The sequence below is a fragment of the Panthera uncia genome, chromosome D4, assembly GCF_023721935.1.
Source record: "Panthera uncia isolate 11264 chromosome D4, Puncia_PCG_1.0, whole genome shotgun sequence".
Taxonomy (NCBI): Eukaryota; Metazoa; Chordata; class Mammalia; order Carnivora; family Felidae; genus Panthera; species Panthera uncia.
The window spans coordinates 2378300-2402254 of NC_064807.1; the positions used below are offsets into that span (position 1 = coordinate 2378300).

Sequence of the window (23955 nt, forward strand, 5' to 3'; positions counted from 1 at the left end):
GCCAGGCATCTGAGGGGGTGGGCAGTCTGGGCTCCCCTCAGCTCAGTTTTAGGAGCGTAGATATTCCAGTCAGATGGCACTTCTCAGCCTGGAGTCCTGCCATCCCCCAGTTCCTGAGAGCGATTCATGATCCTGGCTCCCGGCACCCTTGGCTCCCGGCCCCTCCTCCCCTTCCTGGTCCAAGGTAGCCCTCGGGCTCTGGTCTTTGGCTCCTTGCCTTGCAAAGCTGTCAGCCTTACAGCTGCCCCTCGACACTCGGCAGTTGCTCTCAGGGACCCAGGCTGTCCCGGATGTGGGGTTTCCCTCCCTAGACCCTGTTTCTGCGTGCTGCTGTCCAGTCCTTTACGCTTTTGAACATGGGCTCCGTGTGTGTGTGTGTGTGTGTTCAGGCTGTTGTCATGGAAATCTTGAGCCATACACAGAAGTTAAGAAAACAGCGGAAGAGAACCCTGTCTCTTGGGCGCCCCTCCAGTGACCACTTCCTGGCTTCTGGTATGTCCACATGTTCCAGGCTTCTCGTAGACTTCCTACACCTGACCTGGAAGCGGCCCTGGTTCCTGATCGTTCTCGTAGGGGTATCTAGATTTCTGTGAGTTTCTAGCTTTCAGGAGAATGTTCTCGGTGACTAGTCCCTCCCCACCAGGACCTGTTCATTCTGTCTACAGTACCTGCGCGTGGCCTTTAAGGGATTCAGAGGTACCCCGTGCCCATGGTTTATACAGGGGTGGTTGTGCTGTGGGCCTCTTGGCAGTCTGCTGAAGCCTGTGGATACCTTCTGGTAGCATTTCTGAATACGGTAAATAAAGTAGAGGGTATCGCAGTAGAAATCAGTGATATTTAAATGGTTATAAAACTATGAAAACAAATTTAACAGTCAGATAAAATTTTTTATTTTAGGATACTTAAATGGTGGCTTTTGATGCTCTTCAAAAAAATAATTGAAGGTGGTCTTTGACATGTCTTCCTTCATGTATCAATCAGCAGATCATCGGAGAGCAGCGTAGACCTGTGTGTCCCTGCAGCACAGCCTGGCGCAGCAGCTGCGCAGGTGAGGTCAGACAGCACAGGCGAGGCGCTGCCCTCACTGCAGCCCCCGGCCCCCTGTGGCTCCGACCAGCCAGGTACAAATTTGGGGGTTCCCACCGCCCGCTTTGGTGAGTCACTGCAACATCTTGAAGAATTCAGGCGAGCGCCATGCAGGCATCCTTCTTCTCACTGAGTGTCCCTTCTTTGTGCCGTGCAGATACTGTGTTCTTAACAAATCGAGGTCCTTCGTCTCACTGAGTGTCCGTCCCTTCCTCGTGTCGGGCAGATACTGTGTTCTTACAAATCGAGGGCTTGTGGCGGCTCTGCTGAGTGAGCACCGCCATATTTGCTCACTTCTTGTCTCTGTGTCCTGTTTTGCTGATTCTTGCAGTATTTCAGAGTTTTTCTTTGTGTTTGTTATGGTGATCTGTGTTCAGCGATCCTGACTTGCTGAAAGCTCAGATGATGGTTAGCCGTTTTTTGGCAATAAACTTTAAGCGGAGGTATTGTGTTTTTTTAGGTATAATGCTGTTGCGTACTTAGTGGACTACAGTATAGTGTGAACGTAGCATTTTTATGCGCTGGGGAACAAAAGAGTTCTTTGACTTCTGGTTGTCTGGACGGAATTTGCAGGATCTCCCACGGTGTGCCTCTACTCCTGATTACAGTTCTGTTAGATCCAAATCAGGACCAGCCTTAACTAGAAACCCACAGGGTGAGGTCTGGGAGGGTCTGAATGGGCAGCTTGGGGTTCTCTTGGGTGGAGTCAGGAGCATCGCCTACTTTGCCACTGGTTGTGTAACTGTTGGCGGGGTTGGAGCACTGCTGACCAGGGAGTCCAGCTCCGCGTCCAGAGTTTTATTGGGGTTCCTTTATGTAAGCATGGTTGACGGATCGTTGGCCATCAGGTTGAATTCGACACCTAGTCTCTGTCCCTGGAAGTTGGGCTGCCATCATGGGATCGGAGCTCAGTCCTGTAGTGACATGGTTGGTCTTTCTGGTGTGACCAAACCCATTCTCAGTCACCTTGTTTGCATGAGTGATCAAGGGGTCACCATGAATCACAGAGACTGCAGAAGCTTCAAGGATTTAAATGTATGTTTATTTTAGAGAAAGAGAGCGATAGCGTGTGCAAGTGCTTGAACAGGGGAATGGATGAGAGAGAGAGAGAGAGAGAGAGAGAGAGAATTCCAAACAGTCTCTGCACTGTCAGCACAGAGCCTGACACAGGCTCAATCCCACGAACCGTGAGATCATGACTTGAGCTGAAACCAAGAGTCAGACGCTCAACCGACTGAGCCCCCTAGGCGCCCTGAGAAGCTCCAGGGATTTAGAGGAACCTCCCTGGAATTCGGACCAGGGCTGGCTTGGCTCTTTGTCTTGCAGTATTACTGGTTCTGTTTTCACAGTTGGAGGAGCACTGACCCGGCAGCCAGTCTGCTCTGCTCTGGTCTGGTCCGTCCCGTCTGGTCTACGGCAGCCACGTGGCATAATTTAAAGTGTTGATGAGCTTACAAGCTACTTTGAGATCTGCAGCACGTGCAGTGGGATGGACAGACAGCGTCCTGCTGAGGAAGTCCTGGGTTCTGGCCACACTGTGTTCCTCACAGGCATTCAGGGTGGATGGACTGAGGTGCTTTCAGGTGAAGGTTAGCAAAGTGAAGACCGACATTTCCCCCTCCAGATTCATGACACCTGTGCATTTGTCTGTGCTTCAGAGGTCCCCGGATTGGAATGTGGTGTTTGGGTGTGTAGTGATTTAGGCCATTCATTTTGCCTATATTGAAATGTGAGAGTTTGGGGCTCTGGAGGCCTTCAGATATCCCTCAGTATTCTAGCCAAACGTTGGGTGATTCACAGTGGCTTTATTCACTTTGAGCCTTCTATTTTAGTCTTGAGGTTTGAGTCGGGGACAGACAGCCTGCACTAGAGGCCTCTGTAATGTTGTTTAGTGCCATGCATTGGACTATCTAGTGAATTCTAGGAAGTAGATTTCCAGTCAACCTAGGAAGGTTCTGAGTTGTACTCCACTGGGTTTCTTTCCATATTTACAAAGTCTAAAACTAAAACCGCTGGTCCTTTTTCTCTCTTAACATTCTATTGCGAAAATTTCTGGGCATATAGTAAACTTGACCGAGGTTGAACATTAATCTGTTTTTAAAAATCACATTTTAGAAAGTAAGTTACAGACCTTTGAGCACGTACAGTAAACCTGTGTTGTCGCCAGTTCCAAACTTGGCTTTTCGCTTCCCTCTACTGTTCTTTTCCCCAGACTTTTTTTTTTTTTTTAATTTTTTTTTTAACGTTTATTTATTTTTGAGACAGAGAGAGACAAAGCATGAACGGGGGAGGGGCAGAGAGAGAGGGAGACACAGAATCGGAAGCAGCTACAGGCTCTGAGCTGTCAGCTCAGAGCCCGACGCGGGGCTCGAACTCACGGACCGCGAGATCGTGACCTGAGCCGAAGTCGGACGCTCAACCGACTGAGCCACCCAGGCGCCCCTTCCCCAGACTTTTTAAATGAAATTTTCTAGACACAGAAGAGTTGAAACTGTAGCTGCGTTGTGTCATATGCACACCCTTCTTTGAGGCCCATTCGCTGTGTTGCTGTACTAACATTTTTTGTGGAGCCATTTGAAAGCTTGCAGTAAATTGCAGACGTCGTGATGCTTCTTACGATAGGGATATTTTTCCTTGTAACTATATTGTAACTAAGAAAATTACTTCATTTCTTTTTTCAGGAATAGAATTTAGTGATTCATCACTTACATAAAAGTGTTCATCCCAGCCAGTGTCCCCCTTAATGCCCCTCACCTCTTTAGCCCATCCCCCCACCCAACACCCTGACAGCAACCCTGTTTGTTCTCTTTAAGACTCTTCAAGAGTCTCTTATGGTTTGTCTCCCTTTCTGTTTTTATCTTATTTTTTGTTTTGAAAATAATTTCTCCTTTAATATTTAGACTCTTCAGAATTTAGTGGTATAGCATTTTTCACATAAATATTTGTGGTAATACACACTCCTCCTATCTGTGTTGAACCGTTTGTGACAACCTCTTTAAGACCGCTGTATTTTGGCCACTAGTGCTCCCGTTTGCTTTTCCAGTAGTGGTCCAGGTGTTGGGACCTAACATCTTTGCTTAGTTTTGGAGATGTATTTCTTTTTTTATAAATAGCACTGTTGGGTGGTAGCAGCTGGCAGCAAATAGTTTGATAACGTAATTTCTATTTTATGTTTATTACTAACTATACGTGAAATGTTGAAACAGTCATTTCTTACCCTTTTTGGAAATAGGATATATAGTGTCATTGATTTTTGTGGTGTTTTCTCTTCCTTTATGGAAACAGTCTATATGTTTATTGGTAAAGTAGGAGGTTTATCTTAGCAGCGCCCCTTGCAGTCTGAATGACCGTGAGCCAAGCTACTTGAACTTCATGGGGCAATTTTTAAGTTTCTAGAGTAGTGTGGTCACTGTGTGTGCCTCTTTGGGGTTGTGAGGCATCTGGGCAGGTGCACGCACAGCAGTGTGTCATGCGCGGTGTGTATCCTGGGACATTTATTTTTCTGTGAAACCATTTGTGAGAATTGTGTGGTACCCTTTATGATTATTACAGAAGGAGAATTTTGAGTTTCAAACCTAATTAATGGCACATTTTATTAACAAATTTTTTTTTTTAGTGTTTATTGTTAAGAGAGAGACACAGAGTGCGAGCGGGTAGGAGCAGAGAGAGAGGTTGACACAGAATCTGAAACAGGCTCCAGGCTCCGAGCTGTCAGCAAAGAGCCCGACGTGGGGCTCGAACTCACAGGCTGTGAGATCATGACCTGAGCTGACGCTTAACTAAGTCACCCAGTTGCCCCCTAATGGCACATTTTAAAGATTGTTTAGCAAAATTGCAAGACTGGAGGGTTGGCTGTATTTAGTAGAGATGGATTTGGCAAAAGAAAATCCAGGATTTTGTCTTCCCCAACTTTTTATTAAGAAAATTTTCAAATTAAATAAAAGTTCAAAGAGTAACATTAGCATGCCTGTCAGATTCAGAAATTTGTAGTTTGCTGTTTTCACTTTATCCTATGTGTATTTCATTTTCTTTTCCTGAGGTATTTGTACTTCCCTTGCAGATATTAAAGCTGTCTGCGTCCAAAAATCTCAGCACGCGTTTCCTGAGGGTGACTGTGCTCGAGTGCGCCCTCAGTATCACTGGTGTGTGCTCCCACGGTGTCCTCCCCCGCGCCCTAAGAGTCCTGTTTACATTTCTCCACTTGCCCTGAGTGTCCTGTACAGTGTTCCCTTCCAGACTGTGTCCTCGGGGTTCACATCTCTGGCTGGAAGAGTCCGTGGACGTTTCGGAGGGTCTGGCCTGCTTGTCTTGCGGGCACTTGAGTGTGGCTCCCGTGTCACCTGTTTACTGTAAACTGGAGATTGGTCTGGAGGCTGGGAGGTGTGCCTGTTTGCGTGGGCCCTGCAGGGATGTCCTTCCCCACCGGTCTTCACCCCGCAGCGCCAACATCTGCCAGGCCTCTCCAAACCTAGCACCACCCTTTCTCTGTCTTTTGACAGCATTTTCTGTAAATACTTGCAAGAAACTTTGATAATTCCCAGTCTCCTGGAAATAATGAGATTTTTCTGTCTCAGCAGGTAAAGTTTTTTAAAAAAGGTTTATCTGCAATTTGTCTTCTTTACTAAATTAACCACGTTAGAGTAACATGATAAGGTAAAGGTGGTATGTTTAAAAGTTGTTTTTTTTTTTTTTTTCTTTTCCCAATAAGTTTTGCCCTTTCCAGTCAAGAGTGAGATTTTGTTTTAGGAAAGTTTTTTGAAGCATCATACGGTGAGTGTGGGGACAGCACAGTGTTTGTGTGAGTGAGAGCTCAAGAGTATGCCTCTCTTGCTTGGGCTCTCTGTTTCTGGATAAGATTAGGCAGTTGGAATATTAACTGCAACTGATCTAAAGTCTTGCTTTCTTATGTTCAGAAAGCCCCCTGTGTAGCCTTCCCCCCTGCGGCTGTGCCTTGCACGTTTTAGAGGAGTGACAGGTGGAACACGCTCACCCTGGGGACCGCAGCAGGGACTGGCACCAGGGGAAGCTGGGACGTGCCCGTGAGGAGGGCACACTTGGAACAGGAGCAGGCTTGGCCTCCCGTGTTGCGGAACCAGTTAGTGCACTGGCTCCGACCTGCTGATGTGTGCACGGTACAGCGTTCCCCGGTCTTCGAAGTGATTTTGTGAAGAGCAGCAGGGGTCCGGTGCTCTCCATTTGGGAAACGGTACATCGGGTGAGGGGGGAGCAGATGGGGCAGAAGGGAGCGGGGGGCGCCAGTCAGGGTCAGGTGGTGGTGGGAGCAGTCCTCTCTGGTGTGTGGGGGGCGTCCCCCTAGCAGGTGGCCACTCGCCCGCCCAGGCGGGGACTGTCGTTGGATGCTCACTCCCGGTAGGAGATTATAAGTTTGTTGGCCTTGCCTGATGGCTTACGATGTGGGCACCGTAGGAGGGGGCTGGGTCAGGGTTTTGCCAGGAGAGCGAGTGACAAGACAAGAAGAGTAAGAAAACGGAGGAAGGCAGGGGAGGAGCTGTCGTGGTGGATGTCCGAGGAATCAGAGTAGTGAGGAGGGCACTTAGTCCCCGAGGAAGACCGTGGACAGTGGCACGGTGGTGAGGCCACGGAGGGAGGGAATGGTGGCAGCCAGGAAGCGTGGGTGGGCATGTCCGTGTGACGGAAGGGGACGATAGAAGGTGGATCGAAGGTGGTTGAGGACGTTGTGGTTCTTGGTGATGAGAAGGTGCGGGCTGTGACCCTGGAGGCGTGGGGGCTGGAGGGGCAGCTGTTTTGAAGCCATGACGTCCAAGACCTGAGGGGTGAGCCGCAGAGTCCTTGTTGCCGAACACGGAAGGGGAGAGTGGGCCCTGGGCCCCCGGGTGGCTGGAGGACCGGCTGGCAGGGGCTTCGGCCCCGTGGTCTGCATTCGGCCTCCTGGAGGTGGGCGGGGTCCTGCAGGGCGGGGCTGTCACGTGACAGTTGCCAAGGGAGCCGGTGCTGCGGGCGCTGAATGAGGTCGGGGAGCAAGGCTGAGCGGCTGAGAGTGGACTCTGGGAGACGGGTGGTAGCCACTTGTCGGGCAGCCTTGGGCGGCGAGGCGGGCAGAGCCCAGAACCTTAGAGGGGAGAGCCTCGTCCAGAGACGGGTGCTGTGTCCTCGCTGTGTGTGCCACCTCTGCCCTTCCTGAGCTCCACACAGTGAGCACAGCCTGCAGGGTTCCCCGGTGAATTAATTCTCAGATCCTGTCATTTTTGAGTCTGTCTTCCTCGAATAGTGAGAAAGCTTTATATTAGTTAAGAATTTTTAGCAGTAAAACGGACTCCTCTCTCCTCCACCAATTAGGCTTTTTAATTTTATTCTATTCTGTTGCATTTTTGTCTCTAGAAAATGAATTCAGCGTGGTCTTCAGTTAAACCTGTGAACACAGGGCTGTGGTTGTGCGCGTGAGGACTGAATACGCGAGAGCCGAAAGCAGTCCTGTGCGTCCGTGCAGTTTGCAGTAGATGCTCTTGTGGTCTGGAGAATGCGTGTCCCCACACGAGTTTCGTGCAGACTGACCCTGCGCCGGAGTCACATTTGGTTTGCAGGATAAGCTGCTTCCCTAAGATGGCTTGACTGTCGCACGGGTGCAGAATTTGCTCGTCCCTTCCTCTGGTTTCTGGAAGCCTGAGGGGCCTAAAGGGCACCGCCGGCTTGTCGGCTGTTCTCTTGCCCCGGCGGCCGGCCTGCTGACCTGGTGCCCAGCTGTGCTTCGGACCTGAACTTGACTCCTGTGCTGCCCCTGCTCCGGCTGTCCTGGCGCCCTTCCTCCCTGTGACCGCCACCCCCTCACCACCTCCGTGGGCTCGGTCTTTGTGTCCCGTTGAGGAGACGGGCCATAGCAGTGTCTATGGTCACTGACGCCCTAGCGTCCGCCTTTCACTGATCCTGGCAGCAAGGGGGTGTCGGGGTAGGGTGAGGGGCAGGTGCACCCTCCGCTGCCTCCCCCGTGTCCTCGGCTCACGGGTCTGAGGAAATCAGGCTGGTCGCTTCTGGGCGGGGCACTTCATAGCTGACGCCGTGTTTAAAATTTTACGTCAGCTGGCGGCTCGCTTGTGTGAATGCTCTAGTAACGAACTATTACTTCACTGTTTTTACAGAGTCCTTATGTTCACACATGTCTCTGCTGAACTTGTAAAAGAGGCACTTGGATGATGGACTGAAAGGAACGTTGAGAGTCCGTGAAAAGTTTCAAATCGGAGAGTTTTCAATTTTCACCCTAGTCCGGCAGCTGTGCTGCTCACGTACATACAGATGAATGAAGACCCCATTCGGGAAGACACCTGGCCAGCGGTCCAGAGCGGATGCAGGTAGGCGGTGCGGCCCGGCGTTCTCCAGTCAGTGTGCCACCGTGGGGACCTGCGCGGATGCGTCCGCACGGCTCCGAGGGTTGGCTGTTCTTCCAGCCCCGTGATGGCCAGTGTGTCGTACACCTACGTGTGGAAAAACAGGTTCCTTGTTTGAAAGGCAGGGACGAAGCTAGTATTTTTCTCCGCGGTCTTTTGCCTCCTGCAGGTTGGACCTCCAGCAGATTCGCCAAGCGAAGCGTAAATACCCGCTTAATGGGGTTGTAATCAGGAGAGGATTTGTCATTTCTTTTTGAAGAAAGAAGTGAAAGGGGTTTGACTAGAGGAGTAGGAGGTTTAGGGTATTTATAGTAGTTTTGATGAAAAAAGCTTTTGTATGTTGAGTTGGAAGAACTTTGTTGGAATGAAAGGGATGGAAATGAGACAGATATTTAATAGAAATTACTTCCTACTTTGGTGGCCCACAGTTGGTGCAAGTGGAACAGAAGGTTAGACTTTGAGTGATTTTTGCCCTCCCCAGAAACCAGGATAATACAGGGTGCACTGTGGAATAGTTAAGTCCTGCTTAGGACCTGAGCTCTTCTCCATGCCAGAAATAAGTCTGTCGTAACATTTTAAGATTCTTTGATGAATGAATCTGAGAATCATGCTAGCAAAACTAATAAACCTACAGAATGGTTGCTGTTTGATTTAGAACTGTTCCTTGTTTTTATTAACTATAGTGTTTGGAATTCCTTTGTAGAAGAGCCACCGGGATTCATATTTTTAAGTACCCCTTTTCTTTTAGTTTCGTTTCTCATTTGTGAAGATAATATGGATTCCGGTGTTCGGCATTTGTCAGTGGGATTACTTTGGGCCGAGATGACAGACTGAAGTGTCAGCCAGCTGCCGGTGTGTTGTTCAGATCCGGGCCCTCGCGGCCGCGTAGACACAGGTGCACGTCGCGTCTTCTCGAGCCCTGGTTCTTACCGCCTAAGTGGGGTGTGTTGTGGTGTGTACCTGCGGAGGTTCTGAGGACGAATAAATGAGCTCGTGTGTCGGGGTGCAGTTGGGTGCCCGGCACACTGTAGCTGTTCTATGGAAAAGCATTGTTATTGTTGATCATGGTGTTTACAAGAAAATATTTTTATTTTGATTGCGAGAGTTGTTGTCAGGTGTTTTGTTGATTAGCGAAACCTCCCGTGTTTCTGCCGTTTGAAACAGTAATTCATTTTCCAGAGTTCTTTTTATGCACTCCATTCCAAATTCAGCACTCCTGTCTTCTTCCTTGATTTTGAAGTCCTTGTCAGGTGGGCGAGCAGATTACAGCGGTGGGTCGCGGGGTGGGTCGCGTGGTGTAAGTGCCCGAAGGATCTAAACCGAGACAGGCTCTTGCTCTTAAGGGAGAGATTGTTAATCCTAGCCAGTACTTTGATCTTGTGTTTTTCTTATTCCTTGGCAGTTTTAAGAGTGTGTGGTATAGGCTGAACACAGAGTGGGTACTCTGTCCCAGGTGGCCCGTTAGATACGTTAACATGAGACCGTGGAGTCTCTTACTGTTCCCAGCTGTTGTGTGGTGGTGTTCGATTTTGGAAAATTGCCGATCCCTTGATCAGTATTGTTTATAAAATTGTCTTCAACCATTCTTTCCATTAACATAGACCAAGGCTCTGTTGCTTTTAAACTCCTATGTCAGTTATGAATGTGCCCATTTACAAATAAAGAAAATTCACCCAAAAGGGGGGGTTCTCTTTCTCCTGCAGCAGGAAACCCAGGTAGGCCTTCCAGGGTCGGTACGGTGGCTCAGCTGTGACCATAGGCTACTGCCATCTCAGAGCTTACAGCTGAGAACCTCACCGGGTAGCCTTTCTCCTCCTCTGTGGGCCTCTAGGGAGCTGGACTAACCCGAAGGCCCCCAGAACAAGTGTCCCCAGAGAAACCGGCACAGCTGCAGGGCTCTCCTGGTGAAGCCTGGAACCTTGGTGTGCACGCTAGCTGACTTCTGCATTGCATTCCTGGAGGCCTTCCTGGGGGCGGACCCAGGTTCAAGAGAGGGAGCCAGTACTGTGCTTGATGGGGGGAGGGGCTGTGGGGGGGAGGAATCTGAGATCATGCCTTAAAATCCCCACAGCAGTAAATAGATCAGTAGGCGGTTCCCAGTTCGGGGATCTATGTTTGACAGAGCGTGGGTGATCAATAACAATTTGAAAGTTGAATATTTGTGCGCTCTTTATGTATCTAGTTCAACATATTAGGGATTTCTATTTTTTTTTTTTTAATGTTTATTTTTGAGAGAGAGAGACAGACCCAACATAAGCAGGAGAGGGGCAGAGAGAGAGGGAGACACAGAATCCAAAGCAGGCTCCAGGCTCCGAGCTGTCAGCACATAGCCCGATGCGGGGCTCGAACTCATGAGCCATGAGATCATGACCTGAGTCGAAGTCAGACACTTAACTGGCTGTGCCACCCAGGTGCCCCAGAGATTTCTGTTTTAAAGTAAGTTAGGTTTATCTGTGTAATTCTGTTGGAATTTAATTGGTTACTGAAGTAGTAATTTATGTACACCTAATGACATTGGACAGCAAGTCCTATTATGTACTGTACTGTTACATATATATAATTATATATATATATATACATACTATACTATTTTTCATGTGTTTTTTTTCCCCTAAAGTCAGGCTCCATTTTTTTACTGGTTTATCCAAGGTTTCCGTTTTTCTCCTTTGTGACATAGTTTAATCATACTGATAGGTACAGGGAATGGTAATGATACATAACCATGTACATAATGCTCAGATTTATTTAGCAACTACTTTTGCTCTGTTTAATTAAAATAATTTTAAAACTTTGATTTTACTTTCATCCAGTTGATAAAAATTTATTGTTGAAAATGTCAAGTAGTGCCAAAGACTTCTAACAGAAAGCAGGCCCTCTATTCCTTCTGATATTTACCTTAAGTGTTCGTTAATACTATGCGGAGACAAATTTCTCTGGATTCTGACAGTGCTGAACCAAGTAAGGCAGTGCGATGACTTTTTTTTTTTTTTTTTTGGTACATTTTATTTTCCCTGGAATTTAGCCATTTCTTAATTTTTTCATATTTGCTTAAATTTGTTTGCAACTTGGTCTCTCAAACCATCCAACAGCTTTATAAAACTCCGTGTACTATGCCACGTGGCCAGTGCCACACATGGCCCATCTGTCCGTGGATCCCCAGAGACTCTTCTCGCGCTTTCGGCTCTGTTGTCATCTGAGCCATGTCCTCTAGCTGCTGGTGCCCTGTCGTCCTTGGAACTCCATTTTCATCTCTGTAGCAGGATCCTCCTTGTTTGTGCTCGCTGTGCCTCCGGTGTTGGTGTGTGCTCTCGCCCAGGAAGAGGCCGTGTGGCCTCAAGCAGCTTTCGGAGTAGACCGCGAACGAGTTGGTGGTTAAAGTGTCAGGTGGAACGTGTCGTTTATTCCTACTCTCGACTTTTCTGCACGTGTGAAATTGTCTCTGATACGGTTTTCCAAAAGTGCACCTAGAAGATGAGGTTCTTTCTGAGACCCTGCATCAACATTGTCTTCATGCTGCCCCCGTGCTGGTGGGGCCCAGGATTCTAGGTGGAGGCCACTTGTCATTCAGAATTCTCCAGGCATTGCTCCGTCTCGCCTTCCAGATCTCAGTGCTGCCATTGGGAAGTTGGATGCTGTTTCCAAACCTGTCTATGTGTCCAGTGGTCTTTGCCTCTCCTCTAGAAACTTCTGGACTGCTGCTTTATGTGCTATGACCTGTACTGCAGTGAATGTCCAGTTGGGTCTTTTTCACTTGGTGACATTTTCAGTCAGTCCCCCCACGGGGGTTCAGAGATCCTTCCGATGGTACCCATCCTCTCTCTCTGGCTGTATGCAGCTTGGATGTTTTGCTTCTCAGGTTGACCTTTTTTCCCCTAAACTTTGCCAATTATTCATTCCCATTTTTTCATTCTTAGGAAGATACTGACTTTATTTCCCAGCCTTTTAAAAAGATTTCAGAAAGGGGTGCCTGGATGGCTCAGTCGGTTAAGTGTCTGACTTTGGTTCAGGTCATGATCTCGCGTTCGTGGGTTCGAGGTCCACGTCGGGCTCTGTGCTGACAGCTCGGAGCCTGGAGCCTGCTTCGGATTCTGTGTCTCCCTCTCTCTCTGCCCCTTCCCCACTCGCACTCTGTCTCCCTCTGTCTCAAAAATAAAAATAAACGTTAAAAAAAAAAGATTTCAGTAAGCGTTTTAAATTTCTAGGAGCTCTTTTTTGTTCCGTTTGCTATTTCATAGATGCAGGTAGCTTATACTTCTGAGGCTATAAATTGCATTTTTTAAAAAGTATATTTTTTAAAGTTTGTTTATTTGAGAGAGAGAGCACGCATGCACAAGCGAGCAGGGGAAGGGCAGAGAGAGGGAGAGAAAGAATCCAAGCGGGCTTTGTGCTGTCATCGTGGAGCCTGACATGGGGCTCAAACCCACGAATCATGAGATCATGACCTGAGCCAAAATCAAGAGTTGGTCACTCAACTGACTGAGCTATCCAGGTGCTCAATAAGTTGCATTTTTAAGAAGACTTTCTTGGGGCACTTGGGTGGCTTAGTCGGTTAAGCATCCAACTTCATTCAGCTCAGGTCATGATCTCTGTCTTTCTCTCTCCCATTCATGCTCTTTCTCTCTCTCTCTCTCTCTCTCTCTCTCTCTCTCAAAAATAAAAATTAAAAGAAAAACTTTAAAATGACTTTCTTGAACTAGCTTGGCCTGTTAGGAATGTCTTTGTGTTGATTTGCTTTTTAGTCTGTTTCGCCTGGAAGTTTTCCTTAAATCTCTTAAGATCCGAGGTGGATCCTCTAGCAAGGCACAAAAAAGTTGTTTGGAAGCTGCATAGGTAAGGGAAGTGCTCTCTCTTGAGCTTATCACTTTTGCTCAGCAGCAGGGACAGGGTCTCCTTGACAGCCTCCCAGGAAGATCTCACAAGAGGCAGAGCTCCCACAGGGAGGAATGAGTGAGGTGGCAGGGCTGGGGGCCCTCAGTGTGGTGTGGACGAGATTGGTGAGGGTTCCTAATTTGAACAGGTTGCTGGAACAGACATGGGTCTTTGTCTTTGGGAAATCAGGGTCCACACAAAGCTGACCGCTGGTTACAGGCACATCTTGGAGGCGTTGGAGGTTCTGTTCCAGACCATGATAACGCGGATGTCCCCGCACAAGAAGTCAGATGAATGTTTTGGTTTCCCAGTGCATATAAATGTTATGTTTACACTGTGCAGTAGTCTGTTAAGTGTGCACTATGTCTGAACAATGCACCGTAGTGTAATCAAAAATGAGTTTATTACTAAAAACTGCTGACCATCAACTGAGCTTTCAGCGAGTCAGAAGCACTGATTCCCTGATCACTGTAACAAATATAAAAATAATGAGAAGGCTTGAAATATTGTGAAAATTACCAGACTTTGACAGAGAGACATGAAGTGAGCAAATGCCTTTGACATAATGACGCTGATAGGCTTGCTTGACACAGGGTTGCCTTCGGTTTGTTAAAAAACGGAGCATCTGCAAGGACACTACAACTACAGCAAAGCGTGATAAAGGAGGTGTGAGTGTTTTGGAAGATGGGTCCCAATGAGCTTCTGCTAGAACAGTTTGAGTGTATGTGGTTTTGTTACCCGTCATGGTTTAGTCCAGTTTAAGTAACTTCTGTGAGTCATAGAACAGTTAATTTTGTAAATTATGGCTCTACTACTTTTCACATTTCAATCAACAAATAGATGCAGCACCTAGTAAAGGGTCTCCTTCTGTTTTCTATTGGAAAATCTGTGATCCTCAGATGAGTGATGCCACCCACTTCCAGTGACAAACTGCCATCGGCGCCCAGTGACTATAAACATGCCTACCTGCTCCTCTGTCACTCTTGTGCTGAGCAGCGTGCGGTGACCACCCCTTCGCAGCGCGTAGAGCGTCTACTCCCGTCACAGCTCAATAGTACCTTGTATTCATTTATGCTTAGTTATTTGGACATTTAGGTTGTTTCCACTCTTCTGTATTAGAAATGATGATACTGCAGTGAATAGGCTTGTCTGTTTTGCCAGTGTGTCATCACTGGGATAGGTTTTTAGGAGAGCTGAATTAGATCTTACATGCATACGTGATTCTGTGAGGTGTTCATGGGCTTTGTACCATGGTGCCTTCTTACCAGCAAGCGGTGTGGAAGCGTGTCTCTCTCCCCCATCTTGCTTCTGTAGTGTGTTGTCAGGTTATGAATCTTTGTTCGTCAGATGGGTGACAAAGGAGTCTGTAGTTTCATGTGTGAGGCCTCTTTGGCCTGCCTTTTTCTGTTCTTATCTCCAATTTTCTTCTACCTTTAGAAGCTCTTTTATTTAAAAAAATTTTTTTAATGTTTATTTATTTATGGAGAGAGAGAGAGAGAGAGAGAGAGAGAGAGAGAGAGAGAGACTGAACACGAGTGGGGGAGGGGCAGAGAGAAAGGGAGGCAGAGAATCCCAAGCAGGCTCTAGGCTCTGAGCTGTCAGCACAGAGCCTGATGTGGGGATTGAACCCACAAACTCTGAGATCATGACCTTAGCTGAAGTTGGACCCTCAACCAACTGAGCCACCCAGGCGCCCCTCGAAGCTCTTTTAAAGTTGGAGTTACTAGCCTTTGCCCGTGATACATTTCTTACACTTGCTGCTGTGTGGTGCCAGCTTCTGGGAGACCACTCTCCTTTAGTCCCTGGCCTCTTACTCCTGTCTGCATGGGTCTCATCCTGTATCATAGATGTCATGCTGGACTTAAACATCTCTGGTTTCTCGGATCCTGTGTGTTTATGTTGCTTTTCTGTCTTGTTTTCTGGAGAGTATCCTCCAGTTACTTCCAGAGATTTGTGGGAGGTGTAACTTTTGAGCCCATACATGAATGTAAATGTCTGTACCCTCAATTGGTAATTTAGCTGGGTATGGAATTCAGGGTTCAAAGTCATTTTACTTCAGCATTGCAGGTATTGTTTTCTGTTTAGCTCAGTGTTAATGATGGAAGAATAAGTTTAGTACCTCTATTTTTTTAAAAAGTCCTTTTTAAAAAGAACTTTGCAAAAGGACTTTTCTTTTTTTGTAAGTTTTTTTTTTTATTTTTCTTTCATTGAGAGAGAGCGCGCGTGTGCACAAGCAGAGAAGGAGGAGCAGAGAGGAGAGACAGAGTCTCAAGCAGGCTCCGTACCATCAGCACAGAACCCCACGCGGGGTTTCAACTCACAAACTGTGATATGACCTCAGCCAAGATCAAGAGTCAGATGCTCAACCGACCGAGCCACCCAGGAACCCCAGGACTTTATTTTGCATAAAGTAGTTTTAAGTTCAAGGCAAAGTTGATCAGAACGTACATTTCTTGTATATGTCTGGTCCCCTCCCCCTCAACGTCCCCTACTAGCCACATCCCCCACCAGATAGTACACTTGTTACATTGGCATGCCCACATTTACATGTCATGATTGCTCAGAGTCCATTGTTTACTTTGAGCTTCATTCTTGGTGCTGTACGTTCTGTGGGTTTTGACAGATGTATTCAGATCCACCATTCTCGTATCATTCAGGGTAGTTTTATTCCCTGAAAATCCCCTATTCTCCAACTCTTCATTCCTTTTTCCCCCAACCCTTAGCAGTCACTGCCTTTTATTGTATCCATAGTTTTGCCTTTCTTAGAATGTCATCGAGTTGGAATCTTACGTAGCTTTTTCACATTGGCTTCTTTCACTTAGCAGTATGCACTTAAGGTTCCTTCTGTCTTTTCATGGCTTGATAGCTTATTATTACTGAATAACATTCTATTTGTTGACACGCCATGGTTTATTTATCCAGTCACCCACTATAGGACATTTTGGTTGTTTCCAAGTTTGAGCATCATAGAATGGAGGTGCTATAAACATCCGTGTGCCCAGGTTTTTGTGTGGACATGTTTCCAGCTTCTTAGGGTAAATACCAAGGATCATAATTGCTGGATCATATGGTAAGAGTATGGTTAATTTTGTAAGAAACCACCAAACTGTCTTTCAAAATGGCGACACCAATTTGCATTCCCACCAGCCATGAATTAGAGTTCCTATTGCTTCACATCCTCTCCAGTGGTTGGTGTTGTCAGTGTTCTGGATTTCGGCCATTCTGTTAGGTGTGTCGTGGTGTCTCCTTGTTTTTAGTTTGCATTTTCTGGATGACATACGATGTGTAGAGCATCTTTTTGTATGTGTTTTGCCATCTCTACATATATCATCTTTGGTGTTAAGGTGTTTGGCCCATGTTTTAATCAGGTTGTTTTTTCTTGTCGAATTTTAAGAGTTCTTGTTATATTTTGGTTAACAAGTCCTTCAGATATGTTTTCTTCCAGGTGTTTTCTTCTTCTGGCATGTCTTCTCATTTTCTTGATAGTGTCTCTCATAGAGCAGAAATTTTTAATTTCAATGAAGTACAGCTTATCAGTTAACTTCTTTCATGGATTATGCTGTTGGTGTAGTATCTAAAAAGTCATCAACATAACCAAGGTCATCTGGATTTTTCCCTGTGTTGTATTTTAGGAGTTTTATAGTTTTTCATTTTACATTTAGATCTGTGGTCCATTTTGAGTTAATTTTTGTGAAGGATGTAAAGTCTCTGTCCAAATCCGTTTTTTTGTAGGTGGATGTCTATTTATTCCAGTACCATTTGTTAAAAAGACTATATTTTCTCCATTGTATTGCCTTTGCTCTTTTGTCAAAGATCAGTTAACTATATGTGGGTCTTTTTCAGGGTTCTTTATTTGTTCTATTTGTCCATTTTTAAAGAGTCAGTACCACATTGTCCTGATGAGTGTAGCTTTACAGGATGTTTTAAAGTTGGGTAGTGTCAGTTCTCCAACTTTGTTCTCCTCCTTCAGTATTGTGTTGGCCGTGCTGGATCTTTTGCTTCTCCCTATAAACTTTAGAACCAGTTCATTGACATCCACAAGATAACTCATTAGGATTTGGATTGGGATTGCATTAAATCTGTAGTTCAAATTGGGAAGAACTGACATCTTGACAATACTGAGTCTTCCTGTCTATGAACATGGAATATCTCTCCATTTAGATATCTCTCCATTTAGATATCTTTCATCAGTTTTGTAGTTGTCATGTGGATTTTGTATATGGGGTCTGTAGTGATGTCTCCTTTTTGATTTCTCATGTTAGTGATTTGTGCCTTCTCTCTTTCTTGTTAGTTATCCTGGCTAGAGATTTATCAATTTTGGTATTTTCAAACAATGATCTTTTGATTTCATTGATTTTTCTCTGTTGATGTTTAAAATATTACTGATTTCTAACTTTTATAACCGCTTTTATTTTACATTTAATATGGTTTCCTATTATAATTTCCTAAGGGGTAAGCTTAGATTTTTAATTTTAAATCTTTCCTCTTTTCCAGTACATGCATTCAGTGCTGTAGATTTCTCTGTAAGCATTGCTTTCCTTGTATCCTACAAATTTTGCAAAATGTATTTTGCTTTTCATTTAGTTCCAAATATTTTTAAATTTGTGTTGTGATTTTTTCTTTGAACAGTGTATTTAGAAGTGTGTTGCTTAATCTCTGAGTGTTTGGGAATTTTCCAGCTATTTTTCTGTTATTGAATCTAGTTTGATTTTATCGTGGTTTGCGAGCAGTTGCAGGATTTGTTTATTTATTTATTAGCTTTTTTAAAATTTATTTTTGAGAGACAGAGAACGAGCAGGAGAGGTGAAGAGAGGAGACACAGAATCTGAAGCAGACTTCAGGCTCTGAGCTGTCAGCACAGAGCCTGACGCGGGGCTTGAACCCACGAACCATGAGATCATGACCTGAGCCAAAGTTGGATGCTTAACTGACTGAGCCACCCAGGCGCCCCTGTTCCTTTAATTTTAAGGTATATTTTATGCCAGAATGTTGTCTTGCTGAATGCTTCTGGGACCTTGTAAAGAATTTGTATTCTGCCGTTGTTGGATGAAGTGGTCTATTGATGTCAATTATATCCAGTTGATCAGTGGTGGTGTTGGGTTTGACTGTGCACTCAGTGATCTTCTGCCTGTTGGATCTGTCCATTTCTGATAGAGGGTTATTGAAGTGTCCCACTGTGTAGTTGTACAACTTTGACCTCCCTTGATTTGATATTCTGTTGTGAGGTACATACATGTTAAGGATTGTTGTCTTCTTAGAGGATTGATTGCTTTATAATAATGTATCTCTTAAAATTTTTTTAACATATTTATTAATTTTTTTTTAACTTTTTTTTTTTAATGTTTATTTATTTTTGAGACAGAGACAGAGCATGAACGGGGGAGGGGCAGAGTGAGAGGGAGACACAGAATCAGAAGCCGGCTCCAGGCTCTGAGCCATCAGCTCAGAGCCCGACACGGGGCTCGAACTCACGGACCGTGTGATCGTGACCTGGGCCGAAGTCGGACGTCTAACCGACTGAATCACCCAGGCGCCCCATTTATTAATTTTTTGAGAGACAGAACGTGAGCAGGGGAAGGGCAGAGGGAGAGAGGGAGACACAGAATCCTAAGCAGGCTCCAGGCTGTGAGCTATCAGCACAGTGCCCAACACGGGGCTCGAACCGATGAGCAGTGAGATCATGACCTGAGCTGAAGTCGGACGTTTAACCGGATTGAGCCACCCAGGCGCCCCATCATAATCTATCTCTTTATCCCTGATGACTTCCCTTGCTCTGGAATCTGACTGAAATTAATGTAGCTACTCTCGCTTCTTTTGATCAGTGTTAGCATGGTATATATTCTTCCTTCCCTCTATTTTTAATGTAAGTATATATCCTTAAAATGGATTTCTTGTGAGAAGTGTACAATATGGTCTTTTATTTTGATCCACTATGACAGACTTGGTCTTCTAATTGGTGTACTTAGATCATTGACGTTTAAGGTGATTATTGGACTAATATCTGCTATATTTGTTACTATTTTCTATTCATTGCCCTTGTTCTTTTACTTCAAGAGACTGCCCTAGAGTCTGCAGGATCCTTTCACAACTAATCCAGTTCACTTATGCGTGAGCTATAATCATCTAATACATTGTTAATATTCTGGAAAAATGTTACCATTTTTGTTAAGAAAGATGGTCTCTAATGATCTTTATGTAGATTCGAGTTTTTCAACTCATTTTCTTCTCTCTGAAGAATTTTTTTCAACATTTCTTGAAGTACAGGTCTTCTGGAAACAAATTCTCTTAACTTCTGTTTGAGCAAGTCTGTTTCTTCTTTACTCTTGAAGGTTAGCAGAATACAAAATTCTGGGTTTTTAGTTTTCTCTCAGCACTTAGATACTTCACTCCTTTCTGCTGCCATGCTTCCTGAGGAGAAGGCGGATGCAATTGCTCTTTGCTCTGCTTCTCCATCCATAAGGCGTGTCTTCCTCTGGCTGCTTTCAGGAGTTTGTCTTTGCCCTGGATTTGCGCTGTGAATATGATACGCTTATATGCGGTGTTCGGGCATTTATCCTGCTTGGCGTTCTCTGAACTTCCTTTGTCTCTGGTTTAGCGTCTGACGTTAATCTGGGGAAATCCTCAGTCATTATTGCTTTGACTGTTTTCTTCTGTTCCTCTGTCTCCATCTTTTCTTCCTGGCATTCCCCTTGTACATGTTACTTCTTTGTAGTCGCCCCACGGTCCTTGGATATTCTGATTTGTTTTTTCCTGTCCTTTGCTCTGCTTTTCAGGTTTGGACCTTTCTGTTGGCGTGTCCTGCGGCTCAGAGACTCTTTTCTCAGCCGTGGCTGGGGCTCACTGGATTAACGTCTGCTCTGTTTCTTACTGTGCCCTGTTCCTTGCCCTGTATTTTCTTCTACTTTCTCTCCCACTTTTCCCTGCTTTTTGTAGTTTGGATTGCACTTTCTCCATCATGAGTCCCTCATACATTCTTCATTTCTGTTCTGGTGTTTTGACCTCTGCCGTCTTTTTTTTCCCTGGTAATTTCTACCTTTCTTTTTACATTACTCATTTTTTTCTTGCACGTTGTCTACTTTTTTTCATTATAACCTCTAGCTTAATTTTGACAGTTACTTGGAATTCTTGGAATGATCGTTCCACCACCCGTCATGCCAGAGTCTGGTTCCTGTGCTTGCTGTGTCTTCAAACCGTGTTGTTTCCTTTTTCATGTGCTTTATAAGTTTTTGACCAAGTTGGACAGGATGTGCCAGATGAAAGGAGCTCACAAGCCTTTAGTGACCTTCGATGGGGCGTGGGGGGCGGGATACATTCTGTAGTGCTCTAACTAGGCCTCGTGTCTTAATGGGTCTGTGCCACTGGCTGACCCTCGTGTCCTCCTCCTGTCCGCTGTGGGACAGGACCCGCTGCAGCTGGACTTTTAATCTCCCTGCCCTTGGGCAGGGATTGGGCTCTTGGGGGTGGGCCTTGTTAAGAACCAAACACTTTGTTCTGTCTCTGAATGGCTACTTTCTCCCCTCCCTCTACTGGGGGCTGGAGGGGAGTTTTCTCTCCCCTTCCTCCCCCACCTCCCCCACCCCTTGCCTGGAACTGCGGCACTCCCAGGGGTGAAACCCGGGAGCACGTGGACCCTCCCTCCCTTCCTGCCAAGATTGGCCACTGGGGGCTGGGCCCCAACTTGTGGGCGTGGAGGCTGTGGGTCGGCTCTTCCACCTGCTCCCCCCCCCGCAGGCTCTGCCCGAGGCGCCGTGTGGGTCCCTCTGCAGGCCTGTCTCTGTTCACCCTGGGACGACTCCTCTGGCCACTTGAAAGATTCCTGATCTTGTGCAGCTTCTCCCCTGTTCGGGCAGAGGGAGGACTCCGCTCCTCACGTGCAGGCTTCCGAGAGCTCCCGCTCTCCGTGTTCGTGCCTCTGGCGCTGTGTGGTGACTGTGAAGGCCTCGGTGGCCTTGAGGACTGCCGTGCGTCCTCCTAGTCCATCTGCAGAGCTCCGGGGTCCTTGCACATGTGGTGGTGCCCCCAGCCTGGAGCGTTTGCACCCAAGGGGCCGTGTCTCCACGAGTGTCGATGCCCGTTCGCCAGAGCAGAGGCTTCCCTGGGAGCGGCTCGCTCCTCTCCGGTGATCTTGCCACAGCCCTCCTGTGGCGGGAGAGCGAGCCCCGTCGGGACACGAGGTGACAGGTGGGCCCCAGCGTTGCCTGGCATGTGGGGGCGGGGGCAGACAGGTGCAAGGCCGGCTGCCCTGTCCCAGTGAGCTCCATGTGGGAGGCAAGGCGGCCCTGACACCAAGGGGGTAGGGTAGTTTCCGTGGACCCCCAGCGATCCTGTACCGTCGGGTCTGTTTGCCTGTCCGCTCTCCTCATGCTGTCCACCCCAAGCCTAGAGACATTCCGGGGTGACGGCGGCGGGGGGGTGGGGCGTTCAGGAAAGTTTGGTGTCCTTCCAGGCTGTCTTCCATTGTCTGTGAGCTGTCTGCTTGTCTGCGTGGGGGTGCCCGGGCCGCTGGGGACAGCGGGGAGGACGGCACTGGGCACCCGGGACCTGCCTGTCTCACCGTCTTCATGAACAGGGACAGACAGCCCTGCACTGACCGGTTGGCCATGTGTCTGCTTGTTCGCTTCACTTTGGAATTGTAAGTGGAAGTAAGGAAGTGTGTGTAAGCATGCACGCTCTCAGGGATGGCCGGGGATGGCGGATTTGCAGATAACCCCGGAGCCGCCTTCTTCCAGTCAGGGGACCGCTAGACTGAGCTTGTGGTCACACGTTCTTTGTTTTCTTTATATTTTGCTGCCTAGCGTGGATTTTGATCACTGTAGTCAGGGGTGCTTTTGCCGCATCCCACGGATAGCGTTTCCAGTTTGATTTTCTTCAAGGTCAAATTTCATTGTGATTTTGTCCTTGAACTGTGGATTAAACAAGATTGTCGTTTAATTTTCAAAAACGGGTGTTTCCAGATATCATTAATTTCTCTTTCCCTTCTGACGTGGTAAGAGAACAAACTTCCTAGGAGTTCACGTTGTTGTAAGTGCATGGAGGGTTTGTGCTATGGGTAGCAGATGGTGTGTCTGAGTGAACATCTCAGGTGAACTTGGGGGAAAGAAACCCGTGTAGGCTCTTTGTGGTGTTCTGGTCTTCTGCGTCCTGTCTGATTTTCCACCCACTCCTTACTTCCGTGACTGAGAGAGGAGAGCTCACATCTGAATGTCTAATTGTGGATGTGTTGATTTTTCCTGTCAGGGCCGTCGGGTTTTGCTTCATGAACTCCAGTGTTCTGTACCCAGTGCACGTACCGTCAACCTGTTAAATGTGCCGGCTTCTTGATTGACTCTTACCGTTTTGAAATGTTGTCTTGATCCCTGATAACTTTGTCCTGAAGTTAATTTGTGTGATGCTAGCAGTTGTCCCATCCTTTTTTACATAGTCTCTGAATTCGTGTTTGGACAGTCTTCATCTGATGCCATTATCTGTACCGTTGAGGCTAGAAGCTCCTTTGGCCGGAGATAGTGCTCTGAGTCCATGAGTTCTACTCCACTGTCTTCTGTTTGGGCTCACGCTCTTTCTGGCAGTGGATCTGGAGCCAGTATTGTCTTTGTTTCTCTGTGTTTCTTTTTTAAATTTACTGTTTATTTTGAGAGAGTGTGTGTGTGAGCAAAAGAGGAGCAGAGAGAGAGGGTGAGACAGAATCCCAAGCAGGCCCCGCAATCTCAGCACAGAGCCCAACGCAGGACTCGAACCTGTGAATCGTGAGATTGTGACCTGAGCCAAAGTCGGACGTTTCACTGACTGAGCCACCCAGGCGCCCCTGTTAGGCTGCTTTAAAGTATTTCACCGGCCACTGGTTTCCAGAACTGTGATTAGGATGCGCCCTGGCAGGTTCATCCTTGTTTTCATCCCACGTGGGCGTGGCTGAGCTCATTGGCTGTGTGGCCACGTGGCTGTGTGCTCACCACATCTGGAGAACTCTCTGCCACTGCTGCTTCTAGCTCTTTCTTCTCTCCCGGTGTGCTCTTCTCTTCGTGGGTGTGGTAAACCATCCCATTTACCGTGTGTCAGGCCAGTTGACACCGGCTGTGAGGGTCCCCACGGCCGCTCCTGCCCCCACCGTCTTTGGGTCTGGTCCGCTGTTAATCGTGTCCACTCGTCTTCATTTCAGATCATGTGTTTTCACCACTTTCATTTATTTCTTTCCTTTTCTTCCCCACATTTTTCTGTTTTGAGTATTGTCTGTCCTTTATATATTTGAGCAGATTATAGCTCTTTTAACATCTTTGCTGTTAATTACATTCTGGTTGTAACCCCCTTGGCGTGGGGTATGGTCTGCCACTTTCCTGCGTGTCGAGTGGCCTCTGTTGGGGTGTGGGCCATTTGAGACGTGTGGTGGCGCAATGGGACTGTGTGGCCGTGCTCGGACTTTGTTCTGGCCACCAGATGCCCGGGTGGGTCTGGAGCAGCCCTCTTGCTGAGGGGTCACCTCTGTGTGGTTTTTACCAACTGCCCTACGGGTTTGAAGAGGTGGCTGGCCGGACTTTGAACAACTGCCATCCCTTTCCACCCCCAGATGTTTGGAGTCCCTCTGAGACCCCATTCGCCAGCACTCTGCGCCGCCCCCCCCCCCCCCCCCCCCCCCCCCCCCCCCCCC

The 23955-nt window shown here is 47.0% G+C and overlaps 1 protein-coding gene across 1 annotated transcript in view; it reads left to right on the forward strand.

Annotated features, from left to right (window-relative positions):
* The window catches only part of SPIN1 (spindlin 1), a 74279-nt gene that overhangs the window by 28693 nt on the left and 21631 nt on the right, over nt 1-23955 (forward strand). Inside the window, exon 2 of the mRNA XM_049639821.1 lies at nt 8202-8411. Within this exon, the coding sequence (XP_049495778.1) occupies nt 8360-8411 (52 nt within the window). The 5' untranslated portion in view covers nt 8202-8359. The remainder of the gene's footprint in view (nt 1-8201; nt 8412-23955) is intronic.